General features: G+C 37.3%; 1 protein-coding gene and 2 pseudogenes across 1 annotated transcript; 2 read left to right on the forward strand and 1 right to left on the reverse strand.

Annotated features, from left to right (window-relative positions):
- Positions 1-2,936: 2,936 nt before the first annotated feature.
- LOC120210318 (extensin-2-like) lies at positions 2,937-3,998 on the forward strand. Its single transcript, XM_039209083.1, has 2 exons — positions 2,937-3,535; positions 3,662-3,998. Exons 1-2 carry the CDS (start codon positions 2,937-2,939, stop codon positions 3,930-3,932), a joined length of 870 nt encoding a protein of 289 aa, XP_039065014.1. The 3' UTR covers positions 3,933-3,998.
- Positions 3,999-4,362: 364 nt separating this feature from the next.
- On the forward strand, positions 4,363-6,728 carry LOC120211169 (annotated as a pseudogene).
- A 266-nt stretch (positions 6,729-6,994) lies between these two features.
- On the reverse strand, positions 6,995-14,827 carry LOC120210326 (annotated as a pseudogene).
- Positions 14,828-15,889: the final 1,062 nt, after the last annotated feature.

Genomic DNA, 15,889 nt, shown 5'->3' on the forward strand with positions numbered 1-15,889 from the left:
ACAGTTTGGGAAGCTGCTAATTGAAAATTTATTTCTCCAGGCTTGTCCTATATGTTATACAGAGGTGTTTGGCGATGGATCAAACATTAATGGATAATCACGATGAACATAAAGAAAATATATATGCTTTTTATCAAAAAAATTTGGGCCTTGGATTTGGGTTGTTTCCCCCCTTAATACGAAGATGTTTTACGGAAGATTAGTTGATTGGCTTTTGCATTAAAGCAAAGGGGGTAATGAACATGGTAGAAGATGGATGTATAAAGTTTTAGATGATGTTTGTTATATTCCAATTAGTGTTCATTTACTGCCCATTTTCATCATTATCATACGCTTTTGAGAAGGTGGTTAATCGTGTAATCTCAAATGCAAACAAGTTTTAGGAGGCTTCCCGATTATCACACACACCAAACAAAAATGATTCAAATTATATTGTAACTATAAGGAGTTGCAATGATCACTGTTCTAATTGACAAATTCCAAGAATAAATTAGTCACATTAGTTGGTAGAGACGATGCGATGAATTTCGTGGATTCCCAAATGTATAATGGTGAAAGTATTAAAATGCATAAATTATTGAAAACTTCAATGCGGGTATTCACATGAAAATAAACATAACACATGTTTGAAAAAAAAATCATTTTGTATTATATAATGTTTTTATATGTGAAATTTGAATTTGATTTAATTTTTACAAACTATTGAAAAAGTATTTCAACTAGAATATTTTCATTAGAATGAAAGCCAAATGACAATTCAAGTTCATGTCATAACAAGCTGTAAGAACCTTGCATGGCACAAAGAAAGCAACCAACAACAGAGACCTAGCTTAAAAGAGACAACCTTGCAGACAAAGAACACCTATGAAGACCAAGACAAATAAATAAAGGGCAAACTATGTAAATGGTCACTAATATTTGAGTAAGTTTTTATTTTCACCACTAATGTTTCAAAAGTCACAAATCGGTCACTAACATTATCGTTTGTTACAAATTTGTCACTCGACGTTAACAACCGTTAACAGACGTGACGAAAAACACAGTTGGCACATTAATTGCTTACTTAGATTGGGTTGACTGGGTTGACAACCACTTTTTTTTTAAATTTCAGTGGGAAAAACGAAAATTTACTCAAACATTAGTGACTAACTGTGTAGTTTACCCTAATTAATAGGGGGAGAATCAAAGGTCTCATTTACCATTATGAAACATTCTTCTTCTTCTTCTTCCATAAACATTTTTTTCTTTTTTCATAAACTCATTGCTTCTTCTTCCATAAACCTATTTCTTCTTCTTCCATAAACCTACTTCTTCTTCTTCCATAAATTCATTTCTTCCTCTTCAATAAACCCTTTTCTTCTTCTTCCATAAACACATTTATTTTTTTCCATAAACCCATTTCTCCTTCTTCAATTCGCCTGAGAGAAAAAAATAATGAGAAAAACGATTTTTTCTTCTTCCATTTGTCTGAGAGAAAAAGTAGTGAGAAAAACAAGCAAAGAAAAATCATAGTACTTACATGGAGGTTACGGCAAAAGGGAGATAACACTATGCTTTATGTTAAACTTCTTTTGGGTGATAGAAAATAAAAAAAATTAGTTGGGCATCCACAATTGCAAAGCGGAACATCAATGGAGTCTTCCATCTTCATAGGATTTCTCTTCTCTAACAATTTTCAGAATTTTTTTAAAGAATATAGATAGAAATGAAAAACCTTAAATTAAGTTTAGGGATTATTTTTTTAAGGGGAAGAGGTGACCGTTGTAGGCTTTGGGTCTCCAACGTGGCGATCAACCCAGTCCATGTAAGCAATTAAAGCGCTAGCTGTGTTTTCCGTTACGCCTGTTAACGGTTGTTAACGTCGAATGACCAATTTGTATCAAACGATAACGTTAGTGACCGGTTTGTAACTTTTGAAATATCAATGGTGAAAACAAAAACTTACTCAAACATTAATAACCATTTGCGTAGTTTACCCATAAATAAATCAGGGTATCACACTGGAAAAATACTAAGCAGAGAACTCCTTTCAGACAAAGTAGAAGGACAGAAGACTGCTTGAGCCAGCAACGCAGAAGAAAAACCAAACATTAAAATCAATTTTTTTTATGTATAAAACTAAACCAAAATTAAAAGTTTATGTAAATAATTATGTCAAATGTATTGTTTTATATATTTCATTAAACTTTTTAATATTTATTTATTTATTCTTTGCATCAAAGGCATGCTTCTGATACTTTTCCGTCGAAAACTAGTTGATTGCATTGAAAGAAGAGAGTTGGAAGCAATATCATATCGACTTTGTAGTTGAGTAAATAAAATATATCCAAAACTTAAAAATATTTCTTTACACGAAAACAAAATAGAAATCCAATCTCCTTTAGGCTCCAAATTGAATTAAAAATAGTTTACAGTGTTTGGTGAAGCTTAGGTAGTTGTTGGTTTGGGGTTAACAACATGCATTAGAAACGACGTGGTAAAAAACAAGACTTCAACTTGGATAAGAAAGGGTCAGAGTCAGAGAAATGAATTGTGGTTGATGCCAAATTGCTTCTACTGATGAATTAATAACCGGCGCCAGCCTGCATGTTGAGTTCAAAACCATATATATTATTATATTGCACAAGTCATCATCGGACCTATTCTTTCTGCTTCAACGCGTTGGAGTTTTTATTTTATACCTACTTCGGTGTTGCAACAGTCAAACAAACCCAAATACATCAGGAGAAACAGCCAATTCTGATGGCATTTTATATTAAGGTAGTGCTATACAATTATGTAAATCCAGCTTGCTTTTTATATTATATTCAAGAAAATACTTTATTAATGAGTGAGGAGATGAGTATATAAAGGGGGCTATCTCTTGTTCATGGATATGCCTCAAGAGTAGTGTTTTCTTAGCTATTACTAGAAATAGAAATTGTATTGCCACAAACATGTGTACTAGAGTACATCCACAGGGGCACCGCCCTCCATTCATCCTTGCTTTAACATTTTGCCTTGTGGCAGCAGCTACTGTGGTTGCTGATCATGAACCTTATGAATATTCTTCTCCACCTCCACCAAAGCACCCTAAGTACACACATTCTCCTCCTCCTTACTATTACAACTCACCACCTCCTCCATCTCTTACTCCTCCGCCACCATCTCCCTCACCCCCACCTCCTTACTATTACAAGTCTCCACCTCCACCATCTCCTAGTCCCCCACCACCATACTACTACAAGTCTCCACCTCCTCCCTCTACTAGTCCCCCACCGCCTTACTACTACAAATCTCCACCTCCACCCTCACCAAGTCCTCCGCCACCATACTATTACAAGTCACCACCTTACTACTATGATTCACCACCTCCACCATCTCCTAGTCCCCCACCACCATACTACTACAAATCTCCACCTCCACCATCTCCCTCACCACCACCTCCATACTATTACAAGTCTCCACCTCCACCCTCACCGAGTCCCCCACCACCATACTACTACAAATCACCACCTCCACCATCTCCCTCACCACCACCTCCATACTATTACAAGTCTCCGCCTCCACCCTCACCGAGTCCCCCACCACCATACTACTACAAATCACCACCTCCACCTCCCTACATTTACAAGTCACCACCACCACCTTCACAAAGCTCACCACCGCCATACTATTATAAGTCTCCACCTCCACCCTCTCCTAGTCCCCCGCCACCATATTACTACAAGTCAACGCCCCCACCATCTCCATCACCACCACCACCTTACTATTACAAGTCACCTCCACCTCCTTCACCTAGTCCACCACCTCCGTACTACTACAAGTCACCACCTCTACCATCTCCTAGTCCACCACCTCCATACTACTACAAGTCTCCACCACCTCCTTCTCCGTCACCACCACCACCTTATTATTATAAGTCACCCCCTCCACCATATACTCATTACTAGTCACCTATCCTCAAGTGAAATCTGCACCTTATTACTACCATACATCATCAACACTTTTTAAGCTAAGTTATTGTTTTAATATCTTCGTTCGGGTTGAAGATCAGATGTGGAAGAAGAATAATTATAACGTTTTTCAGCATTCTTCGTTTGTGTAAATTGTGTTCGCTTTCTTATCAGCTCCATATAGTCATGCTTTGAACATTTTTCTTATTACTGTATTAATTGAATTCCATATTGCGAGTATATATACAAAATGCGGGGCTTGAATGCATGGAAAAAACATTATCAACTATTTGAAAGGAAAAAAGGCTGAAATATTATAAAATTAGAGGGACTAAATCATATTAAATTAAAGTATATATGTTAAATTCGAAATTTTAGAATAATGGAGGGACCGAAACAATTATTAGACCAAACATTAATCATCATACAAACTCCAAGTTAGCTATATAAGTTGAACTCCAATTTGAATATAAATGATGTTACGCCTAACTACGCGAGCCTGTTTGGTCTCAATCCGAAGCGTGAGCTCTTCCAATATTCTCCCAGCACTAGTAAGCAATGGACCCAACGATCTTCTCAACGAGGTGCAGCTCCTATCCTCACGCGGACAAATCCAGGAAGCTTTCTAACTCTTCTACAATACATCACCTCTGCTTCACTCTCTACAAACATATGCCACTCTCTTCCATGAATGCGCCCGCCATGGGTATCTTCAACAAGGTCTTCATTTGCATACTTGCCCATTTTCCCAACAGCACCTCTGACCTCTTTGTCACCAACCATCTTATCACTGTGTACTCAAAATGTGGATATTTACAATATGCTCAGCAACTGTTTGATGAAATGCCTGAAAGGAATATCGTTTCTTGGACGGCTCTTGTCTCGGGGTATGCACAATGTGGTCGGAGTGCAGAGAGTTTTAGACTCTTTTTGGAAATGTTAGCTGATCGTCGCTCTCGGCCGAATGAATTTGAATTTACAAGCGTGCTTAGTTCGTGTGATGACTTGCGTGGTAAGCAATTGCATGCACTCTTGTTGAAGATGGGATTGGATGCCTCTGTTTACATATCAAATGCTCTTATTACCATGTATAGCAAGAATAAGGTAGAGGAGGCTTGGACATTGTTTAGAAGTCTGGGCTATTGGACTCAGGTTTCTTGGAATTCAATGATTGCTGGGTTTCAGTTAGCAAAGCTTGGGATGCATGCGATTGGTGTTTTTGTCAGAATGCATCACGAGGGCATTGGCTTTAATCGTGCCACGCTGCTCAGTGTATTCTCTTCATTATGTGGACGCAAAGATATTGAGATGGATTTGGGTCTTAAATTTTGTTTTCAGGTATATTGCCTCAGTGTTAAAACTGGATTCATTTCTGAAGTCGAAGTGGCGACTGCATTTATGAAAGCTTATTCGGAGCTTGGAGGAGATATTTCTGAATTTTTCATCTCTTCCTGGAGACAAGTTGTCAAGATATAATTTTTTGGACTAGCATGATAAATGCATTTGCAGAACGTGACCCAGTTAAAGCTTTCTTCCTTCATCGACAATTGCTTAGAGAGGACTTGAGACCAGACTAGTATACTTTTTCAATTGTATTTAAAGCTTGTGCAGGCTTTGTAACTGAGAAGCATGCCTTGGCAATTCATTCGCAAGTTATTAAAGCTGGTTTCGAGGATGATACGGTGCTAAGAAATGCCTTGATCCATGCACACAAGATGTGGCTCCATTGCTTTGTCTAAGAAAGTGTTTGAAGAAACGGGATGTCGTGATCTGGTCTCCTGGAACTCGATGCTTAAGGCCTATGGTTTGCATGGAAAAGCTAAGGAAGAACTACAACTCTTCCAACGAATGGACCTCAGACCTGATACCGCTACCTTTGTTGCTCTTCTTTCAGCTTGCAACCATTCTGGAATGGTGGAGGAAGGAATGAGAATCTTTGACTCCATGTTCAAGAAACATGGTATTATTCCACAGTTAGACCACTATGCTTGCATGGTAGATATTCTTGGACGAGCTGGCCAAATCACCGAGGCCGAGGAGCTTATAAGTAGGATGCCTATGGAGCCTGACTCAGTAGTTTGGAGTGCACTACTTGGGTCATGTAGGAAGCATGGTGAAACTCGGTTAGCTAAAATTGCTGTATCCAAACTGAAACAGATGGAGCCTGAAAATTCATTGGGATATGTACAAATGTCAAATATCTACTCTTCAGGTGGCAGATTCAACGAAGCAGGAACAATTAGAAAAGAAATGCATGGTTCAGGAGTAAAAAAGGAGCCAGGACTAAGTTGGATCGAGGTCAGGAATCAGGTGCACGAGTTTGCCTCCGGAGGCAGACAGCATCCTCAAATAGATGCCATATGCGCCAAGCTTCAGGTATTAATTGGGCAATTAAATGAGGTTGGATATGTACCAGAAACAAGGTTGGCCTTGCATGATATAGAGGAGGAGCACAAACAAGAGCAGCTGTTCCACCACAGTGAGAAGATGGCTTTGGTTTTTGCACTGATGAATGAAGGGAACTTACATTGTGGTGGGAATGTGATAAGAATAATGAAGAACATCCGATCTGTGTTGACTGCCAACTTCATGAAGTTGGCATCGGATTTTCTTCAGAAAGAGATCATTGTTAGGGATTCAAATCGTTTCCACCACTTTAAAAATAAGATATGTTCTTGTAATGATTATTGGTGATGGTAAGCTTTGAATAATACAAAGATGTGATAATTTTGGACATGCCATCATTATATCACATGAATAGTAACTCAAATAAGACATAAGATATAACATACAAACATGTATATATATATATGTATATGTATGTATATATAAGCACTAAATTACAATGAGAATGCAAGAAAAATCCAGGTGATGGATGACCAAGGGAGTCTACTGCTAATTAAATATTTTACAGACGAAGAGGCTATCAAATTAGCAGCAAACTATGCTTACTGTTTTCCTATGTTTATTCTGTGTGATGGACATATCATTAAATGCTTTTAACAGTAGTCATAGCCGTGCATGTATTAATACACACATATGTATATATATAAGCATAACTAGTTGAAATGAAAAGTCTTTCTAGTCCTCTTCAAACCCAAAATGACAAGAAGCAATCCAAAATAATTAAAAGTGTAACTATCCTCCAAAAGTTCCAGTTTATGATTGTTCCATGGAGGGAGCTTGTACCAAAAATCAGTTAAGAAGCTTCTTCTAGCCACAGCCTTGTAGTGTGTAAATGTGTCAAAGGTGAATTTGTCATGGTACTTTCCCATCCCACTTTCACCAATGCCCCCAAAAGGAATGGTATCTGCTGCAAACTGCATTCGATGCGGGCATTAATGATTAGGTTCTATTATTTAATGGTTTGGTTGTTAAACTTTGATACGTTAATGTACCTGAATGATTGCTTCATTAAAAACCACACACCCGAATGATGTTTCAGATACCATTCTCTTCCTCTAACACTTCATTTTTGGTGAAAGCATATATTGCTAGGGGTTTAGGCCTTGAATTTATAAAATCTATACTGTCTTCAATCTTATCCAACTGCCAAAAAAACCCCCGATTTGTCAAGATAAGAAAAGGGACTGCTCCCTGCAAACTACTACTTCTTGAGCTTATTAGCATTATAAATGTGGTTTAAGAGTGCCTAGATGTTTCTTACTGTGATTATAGGAAGCAGTGGGCCAAAGATCTCATCTGTCATTATTGCTGATTCAAGTGGGGGATCCACTAATATTGTTGGCTCGATGAACCAGCACGGATTTTGTATCTTCATCAGATATATTAATAATTCAAGCTTTTGCAGCTGCAATGAAAAGATTGATCAGAGCTAAACTAGGAGAGTGGATGGATTACAAGTTGTCTTCATCCATTGAACCGCCAAAGACGATAGTCTTTAACATTTTGATGAGTTTGAAGGTTTTTCAGCCTCAGGAAATGATGTTTGTTAATTATCCTGGCAACACTATGTGATTCTCTAGGGTTATCTCCAAACATTGTCTTGATCAAGGCCTTGGTCATTTCCACCTGCAAAGAGAGGTAATCTGTATTCACTATGATTATTAAGATACAAAAGAAGAAATGGATAGTATGTATGATGAATATAAGAGATTCACATACCACAGTAGATGAAAATGATTTTTCCACTAATATATAGTCAATTGATATACATGCTTGACCCGCACAAGATCCATATTTTGCCCCAATGATTCGTTTTATAGCCACCTTGATAGAATGAACAAACTCGGATTAGTAGTATTTAAACGATGGAAATTGAACCGTTACGGACCGCTAAGCATGTAATCTGGCAAGCAATTTAAAAACAGAACCTCTTTGTCAAAAGACCAGGAGAGGGAATCAAGAACAGCAGGGCATTTCCCACCCAGCTCTAGAGTCACGGGCGTTAGATTCTTTGCAGCTTCCGACATTATTACCCGTCCCACTTTTGCACTTCCTACCATTAATTTTACAGTTAAAATTCCAAAAAATGTTACTTATAAAGCAAGTTAAACTAAGGTAAAAGAACAACATGATCCCCAGTTTTTAATTACATTTTCTATTAACAATCCAATCTGGTATACAATGATACCTGTGAAGAAAATCTTATCCCACTTTTGCTGAAGCAGTTGTTGGCCAACAACGGGGCCACCCTCAAAGACCTTGATGTTGGGAAATAAACAAGAACAAGTAATTTTCCTATAATCAGATTAGTGAGAATGCGAAATAAAAGTAGAAAAATAATACCCGAAATTGATAATGGAGTTCAGCCAATTTGCTTACGTCTTCGGCCTGCTGCAGATCTTTTACTAAGATAGAAAATTTACAGGTGTTTACAAAACACTCACTACTCACAAGAAAACTCTCTAGTATTGGGAGAAAAAAAATGATTTGGGATTTTGGGATGATTTTGAAACTAAATGAGTTAGGGTATTTATAGTTGAACTTAAGGACTAATCTTGTAAATACCCTAAAGTGCATTAACTATTTCTAATTATCCCATTATCATTTTTCAACAAACATCTACCAAACTTTGAAAACCCATTTTTCAAAGAAACATTTACCAAACTATGAAAACCATTTTCTCAAAGTTGGTTGCCAAACTTTGAACTTTTAACAATATTTTCAACAATCTTCCACTTGAAGATTGATTTTAATATGTCTTCACACCTCGATCGATGCAGCAACATTTCTAGTCTTGTTATTCTAGCATGCCAACTGAATTTGAACACAACTTCAGTTTGTCCGTGATCACCGTCTTTGTCAACATGTCTGCCGGATTTTGAGCTCCACTAATCTTTCCAAGTTTCAAAATCCCATCTTCCAGAAGAGACCGGATAAAATGATATCGCAATTGTATGTGTTTCGTCTTGGAATGAAAAGACGGATTTTTTGCTAGATGGATAGCACTTTGACTATCGCAATACAAGACATTGTTTTCTTGTTTCTTGCCTAACTCTTCCAAAAAACTTTGGAGCCAAACCATCTCCTTGCTGGCTTCTGTAACAGCGACATATTCTGCTTCAGTTGTGGAGAGAGCAACTATCTTCTGTAGTTGAGAAACCTAACTCACTGCAGTACCTCCTAGAGTATAGACATACCCTGTAGTGCTCCTTCTGATGTCAACATTTCCGGCTAAGTCAGCATCTACATAGCCTGTCAGTATCGTATCTCCACCTTTGAAACAAAGTGTTTTGTTTGTAGTACCCCGCAGATATCTGAGGATCCATTTAACAGCTTCCCAGTGTACCTTGCATGGATTATTCATGTACCTGCTAACAGCTCTCACTGCATGAGCAATATCTGATCTAGTACAAACCATGGCATACATTAGACTTCCAATTGCTGAGGCATACGACACATTCACCATGTGTGCACGTTCTTCCTCCGTCTTTGGTGATTGTTCTTTGGAGAGTCTAAAATGAACACCTAAAGGTGTACATACTAGTTTAGCATCTTGCATGTTGAACCTGGAGAGTACTTTGTTGATGTACTCAGCCTGTGATAACATCAAAGTCACCGACTTTGTGTCTCTCTTGATTTTCATCCCAAGAATCTGCTTTGATGCCCCCAGATCTTTCATTGCAAACTACTTCGATAATTTTTGCTTCAAGTTTATAATCTCTTGCATGTCTGAACCTGCAACAAGCATGTCATAAACATACAACAATAAAATAATGAAGTTGTTTTTGAACTTCTTGATGTAGCAACAATGATCTACTTGGCATCTGGTAAAACCACTGATACACATGAAGCTATCGAATTTCTTGTACCACTGTCTAGGAGCTTGTTTTAAACCATACAAGCTCTTCTTCAATCTGCATACCAGGTTTTTCTTATCTGTCTCTATGAAGCCTTCTGGTTGCCTCATATAGATTTCTTCATCCAAATCACCATGAAGGAAAGTTGTCTTCACATCTAACTGCTCAAGATGTAGATTTTCTGCAGCTACAATTTTTAATACCAGTCTGATTGTAGACAGTTTCACGACTAGAGAGAAAATTTCATTGTAGTCAATACCTTCTTTTTGCTGAAAACCTTTGACAACCAATCTCGCTTTGTAGCGTTTGCTCCCATCGTGCTCTTCTTTGATCCTGTAAATCTACTTGTTGTGGAGCGCTTTCTTGCCTAGTGGTAATTTAGTTAATTCCCACGTCTGATTTGACATAAGCAAGACCATCTCATCTTTCATGAAAGACTCCCACTTGACTGAATCCTCCACCTGCATTGCTTCATCATAGCACTCTGGTTCACCATTGTCAGTCAGCAACAAGTAGTGCAAAGAAGGCGAATACCGTTGGGTTGGTTTAGGAATTCTAGAGGAGCGTCTCAGTTCTGGTGTGTCTGGTTCTTCTTGAACTTCTTAAGGACTGATTTGAACATCATTTACAGAAATCTCCTCGAACCCAGCAAATTCCTTTGTTTCAGCTTCAGTATTGGAGCTATTTGATTCTATAGTTGACATGTCTTTGTACATCACATTCTCATTGAAAATGACATCTATGCTTATGATGATCTTCCGATTTTCAAAGTCCCAAAACCGGTAACCGAACTCATCACCACCATAACTAACAAAGACACATTTGTTGGACTTGGCATTAAGTTTACTTCTTTCAGTAGAATCTATGTGTACATAAGAAATACAACCAAACACTCTTAAGTGTGAAAGGTTTATTTATTTCTTGCTCCAAACTTCCTCTGGTATTCCACCATCCAAGGGAACTGAGGGCCCACGGTTGATCAGGTAAGTTGCAGTGTTGATAGCTTCAGCCCATAGAAATTTGGGCAATCCAGCATGTATCCTCATACTTCTAGCACATTCATTCAGAGTTTTGTTCATGCGCTCTGCTACTCCATTCTGCTGCGGTGTCATGGGAACTGTTGTCTCCATCTTGATCCCATTGTTTGCACAGAAATCTCTGAATCTATTGTTTCTGTACTCTCCTCCATTATCAGACCTCAACCGCTTGACTTTCAAACCAGTCTCATTTTCCACCATGGCCTTCCATTTTCTGAAGGTATCAAAGACTTCTGATTTCTTCTTCAGAAAATAAACTCACACCTTCCTTGTTGAATCATCGATGAAGGTGACATAATATAGTGAGCATGCAAGAGATGAAACTGGAGATGATCCCCATACATCAGTATGAATCAACTCTAATTTTTCAACCTTGGGTGTCTTGCCAATCTTTGCAAAACTGACTTTCTTTTGTTTGCCAAAGATGCAATCCTTGCATAGTCCGACATCCACACTCTTTAGATCCGACAACTTCCCTTTTGACAAAAGTGTATTCATCCCTTTCTCGCTCATATGGACAAACCTTTGGTGTCATAGGTTTGATTTTCCATCAACATCTGCTGCAACAATGATATTCTCTAAGTTTGAGGTTATATAGAGAGTACCAACCTTCTTACCATAGGCAATGAAGAGTGCTCCTTTGGTAATCTTCCATTCACAGCCTGAAAAGGTTGTACTATATCTTTTTTCATCAAGCTGTCCTACAAAAATCAAATTTCTTTTGAAGCCAAGAATATGTCTCACTCCTGTCAGCTTCCAAGTGGTCTGGTTTGGCAACTTTAATCGGATGTCTCCTTTTCCGACGATCTTCAAGGTTTCATCATCAGCTAGATGAACCTTTCCAAAATCACCACTGACATAGTTTTCCATGATTTCTTGGTATAGGGTGAAGTTGAAAGATGCCCCTGAATCCAAGATTCATGATTCAATCGGACTGTTGACGCTTAGAATCATGGCATCACCTGTCTCCTCTGTCATGTTGGCAGATTCCTGTGTGCCGGTATCTTTTTTCAGTGCTCGACAATCTCTTTTAAAGTAACCCTTATTGCCACAATTATAACATGTATAATATTTCTTTCCCGTTCTTGATTTTCCTCTTATGGATTTGGATCTGACACGATTTAAATTTCTTTCTGAAGTTCTCCCTCTAGATTCCATGTGCAAGGTTGAGGAGGTTGATGCTTCACCCGATTCTCTCCGTCGAATTTCTTCGCTCAATACCAGATCCCGAACATCGTCGAATTTCAATTTATTGTTTCCCGATGAGCTGCTAACTGCTGTAATAGTAGCATTCCAACTATCTGGTAGAGATGATAAGAGAATTAAAGCTCGAACTTCATCATCGAATTCAATTTCCACATAACTCAACTGGGTTGTGATTGTGTTGAGTTCATTTAGGTGTTGAGTCACTGATGCCCCTTCCGCCATCCGCAAATTGAATAATCGCCTCATCAAATGAACTTTGTTTGAGGCCGATGACTTCTCATACATACTGGAGAGAGCCGCCATTAGACCAGCCGTGGTCTTTCCTTTGCTTTGTTGAAAGAAACATTGCGAGATAACGTCAGTCGGATAACTCCGAGGGCTTGTCTGTCGAGAAGAGCTCAGTCTTCATTCTTCATGCACTCTGGTTGCTTTCCTGAGAGAGGTTGATATAGATTTTTCTGGTACAGAAAATCTTCAATCTGCATATTCTAGAAGCCAAAGTCTGCACCATCGTACTTTTTAATTTTCACATTCCCTTCGTCTACAGCCATCGCTCCCACTCGAATTTGGCTTCGTTTGGATCGTTTCTGATAATTCTTGCTAACCACCATGTATTAGAACACCTCTGTCAACAAATTCGTATCGCAAACAAAATTTTTACTATTTACGTGAATAGTAATGAATAATAACCTCGCAAAAAATTGACAAGATTCACAACCAAAAGCTCTGATGCCAATTGTTGGGAAATAAACGAGAACAAATAATTTTCCTATAACTAGATTAGTGAGAATGCGAAATAAAAGCGGAAAAATAATACCCGAAATTGATAACGGAGTTCAACCAATTTGCTTACGTCTCCGGACTGCTGCAAATCTTTTACTAAGAGAGAAAATTTACAGGTGTTTACAAAACACTCACTACTCACAAGAAAACTATCTAGTATTTGGAGAAAGAAATGATTTAAGATTTTGGGATGATTATGAAGCTAAATGAGCTAGGGTATTTATAGTTAAAGTTTAAGGACTAATCTTATAAATACCCTAAAGTGCAGTGACTATTTGTAATTATCTCATTATCATTTTTCAACAAACATCTATCAAACTTTGAAAAACTATTTTTCAAAGAAACATTTTCCAAACTTTGAAAATATTTTTTCAAAGTTGGTTGTCAAACTTTGAACTTTTATCAATACTTTCAACACTTGATAGCTTGATTATCAAGGTACTTTGGTAGGGTACTAGCAAGAAGAGAAGAACAAGCAGGGGCCAGCTCTGATGGTTTTAAAACCACAACATTTCCTGCAGTTATGGCTCCTATCATAGGCTCCAAGGACAGTCCTGTTTTACATGCAACAAAACATAACAATTTGGATACTATTAGGCTCTTCCAGAGTTCAATAAAAACACACAAAAATCTAATTATATGCGAAAAGAAAATGAACATAAGAAAACTAACCCAAGGGAAAGTTCCAAGATGAGATAACGAGGAAAGGCCAAGAGGCTCAGGAACCAATTCAGCAGATGAAAGCAGTGCAATTATAGGAAGTTTGGCCTGTTATTGCAACATCAGTATATATAAATTCTCTTAAGTTCAATACAATTTGGACCTTTTACTATCTTAATTTCCAGTTTTTGCAGGCTTTAACATAAGTAATTGATGATAAAATTGAAATTACTACAACATGAGTTTGCATTCTTGCTGCTACGGGAGGTTTTCAATTTTTTATTTTGTTATTCTCTTACAGTTGACAGGTAATCTGCATGTGTTGGAATTTGGAGTAGAATTCGCCTATATCGAGTAGTACCCTACCCAAGACAACGTAGACAGCATGCAATAACAATTATAAACTAAATTAATGTTTAATCATACAAAACAATACTCGCTTTTTAAAAAATATATAATCTTTTTTATCATTTGATTGAATTATAAATTTGACTCCTAATCAATTGCTTAAAAAAACTATAATGAAAGAATTAAATTCTAGAACTTAATTAAGTCGTGCAAGAAATAATAAGATGTGAAGGATGATTGCCTCTGTACTTGCCATCCATCTTTTCAAATCCTTCAATGCAAGATTCACTGATTTCTTCAAGAGTCCTACCTGCAAAATGAAGAAAGAAAATCATTAGGGATAATGACAGGTAAATAATAATCGAGATTCATAGAAAATACGAAAAGGATGCTTGTCCGTACCTCATCTCGAAATGCTTCAACATAATGCTTCCCTAAATCGAGGTTTAAAGCCCTGAATATTTGAACCTCATAATCGTGAAGGAATGATCGCAAGGCTTGGAGCTGAGACCTCCTCCACGCTATAGGTTTGGTGTTGCCATTCCTGTAACACTCCCTCATCTCCTTTATCTCGTTCTTTAAATCTTTCTCCATCCTTCTTGTTGTACTATCTTTTGCTGCATTTTCTCAATTCCGCCGATACATATTTATACATGTGTGTATTGTGCAGTGTACAGCTCTGCTATGGAGACGTAGGCATAGCCGTTGTGGCCAATGGGGTGGGGACTTCATGAAAGCGTCTGAGTCATTGCAGTCCTACTTATTTTCCCACCCACTCTCCATTATGGTGTGGGCTTCCCTTCCTTTTATCATGCTTCCTAACCTTCCCTCCTTTATTACCAGAATATTAATTGACTGAAAATGAATAAGATAAAACTACAATTATAGTCAAAATTGAAGTATACTAATTAAAATATAGTTTCTTCAATTAAAACAGTGGTGGATGTTAACTGCTTGCTCTCGGACTGATACAGTTCAGTATTCGACCTTTCTCGAAACCCTACTTTATTATGACAATTTAGTACCGTTAATGTTATCCATTCATATTTATTTTCAAAATATCATTGCAACATTAGATAAAAGAAAACAGGCTTAAGGATTCATTTTGTCATTGAAGTAAATTCAAATGAATAAATTATTCTTATATTATTAATTGGATTAATTATGTTATTTAATGGGGGTTGATCGTTATATTACTAGTGTAATAGTTAATAATGATGACATGATAGTCTATGTGTGAGTGACGGTGTGACGGAGGGACTGGGTTATTTTTAGCCTACTTTAGGAGCATATTTGATATTTTTTTTTGACTGAATTTAAGAGTATAATTGATTATAATTGAAAATTAAAGAAATTATTTAATCTTTTAAAAAAGAAATTCATAACAATAGGGTAAAATATACAAATGGTCCCCCGATTATTAAAAATTTCAAAATGATTCCTCAACTATAGGGTGTTATTTTGTTGAGTCCTCCGACTATTAAAAGTTACAAAATGATCATCTGACTATTCATATGTTCCAAACTTGTCTTTTTCGTTAAAAAATTAACGATCGACTGAGTTGGACGTTAATTTGTTGAATGAGATATGATAAAATCATACTTTAATGATGTCCATTAGCACCACCGTTGCTTTCAAGCATTAGTTCGATGGCATA

This window comes from Hibiscus syriacus, unplaced genomic scaffold (assembly GCF_006381635.1).
Source record: "Hibiscus syriacus cultivar Baekdansim isolate YM2019G1 unplaced genomic scaffold, ASM638163v2 tig00000715_pilon, whole genome shotgun sequence".
NCBI lineage: Eukaryota > Viridiplantae > Streptophyta > Magnoliopsida > Malvales > Malvaceae > Hibiscus > Hibiscus syriacus.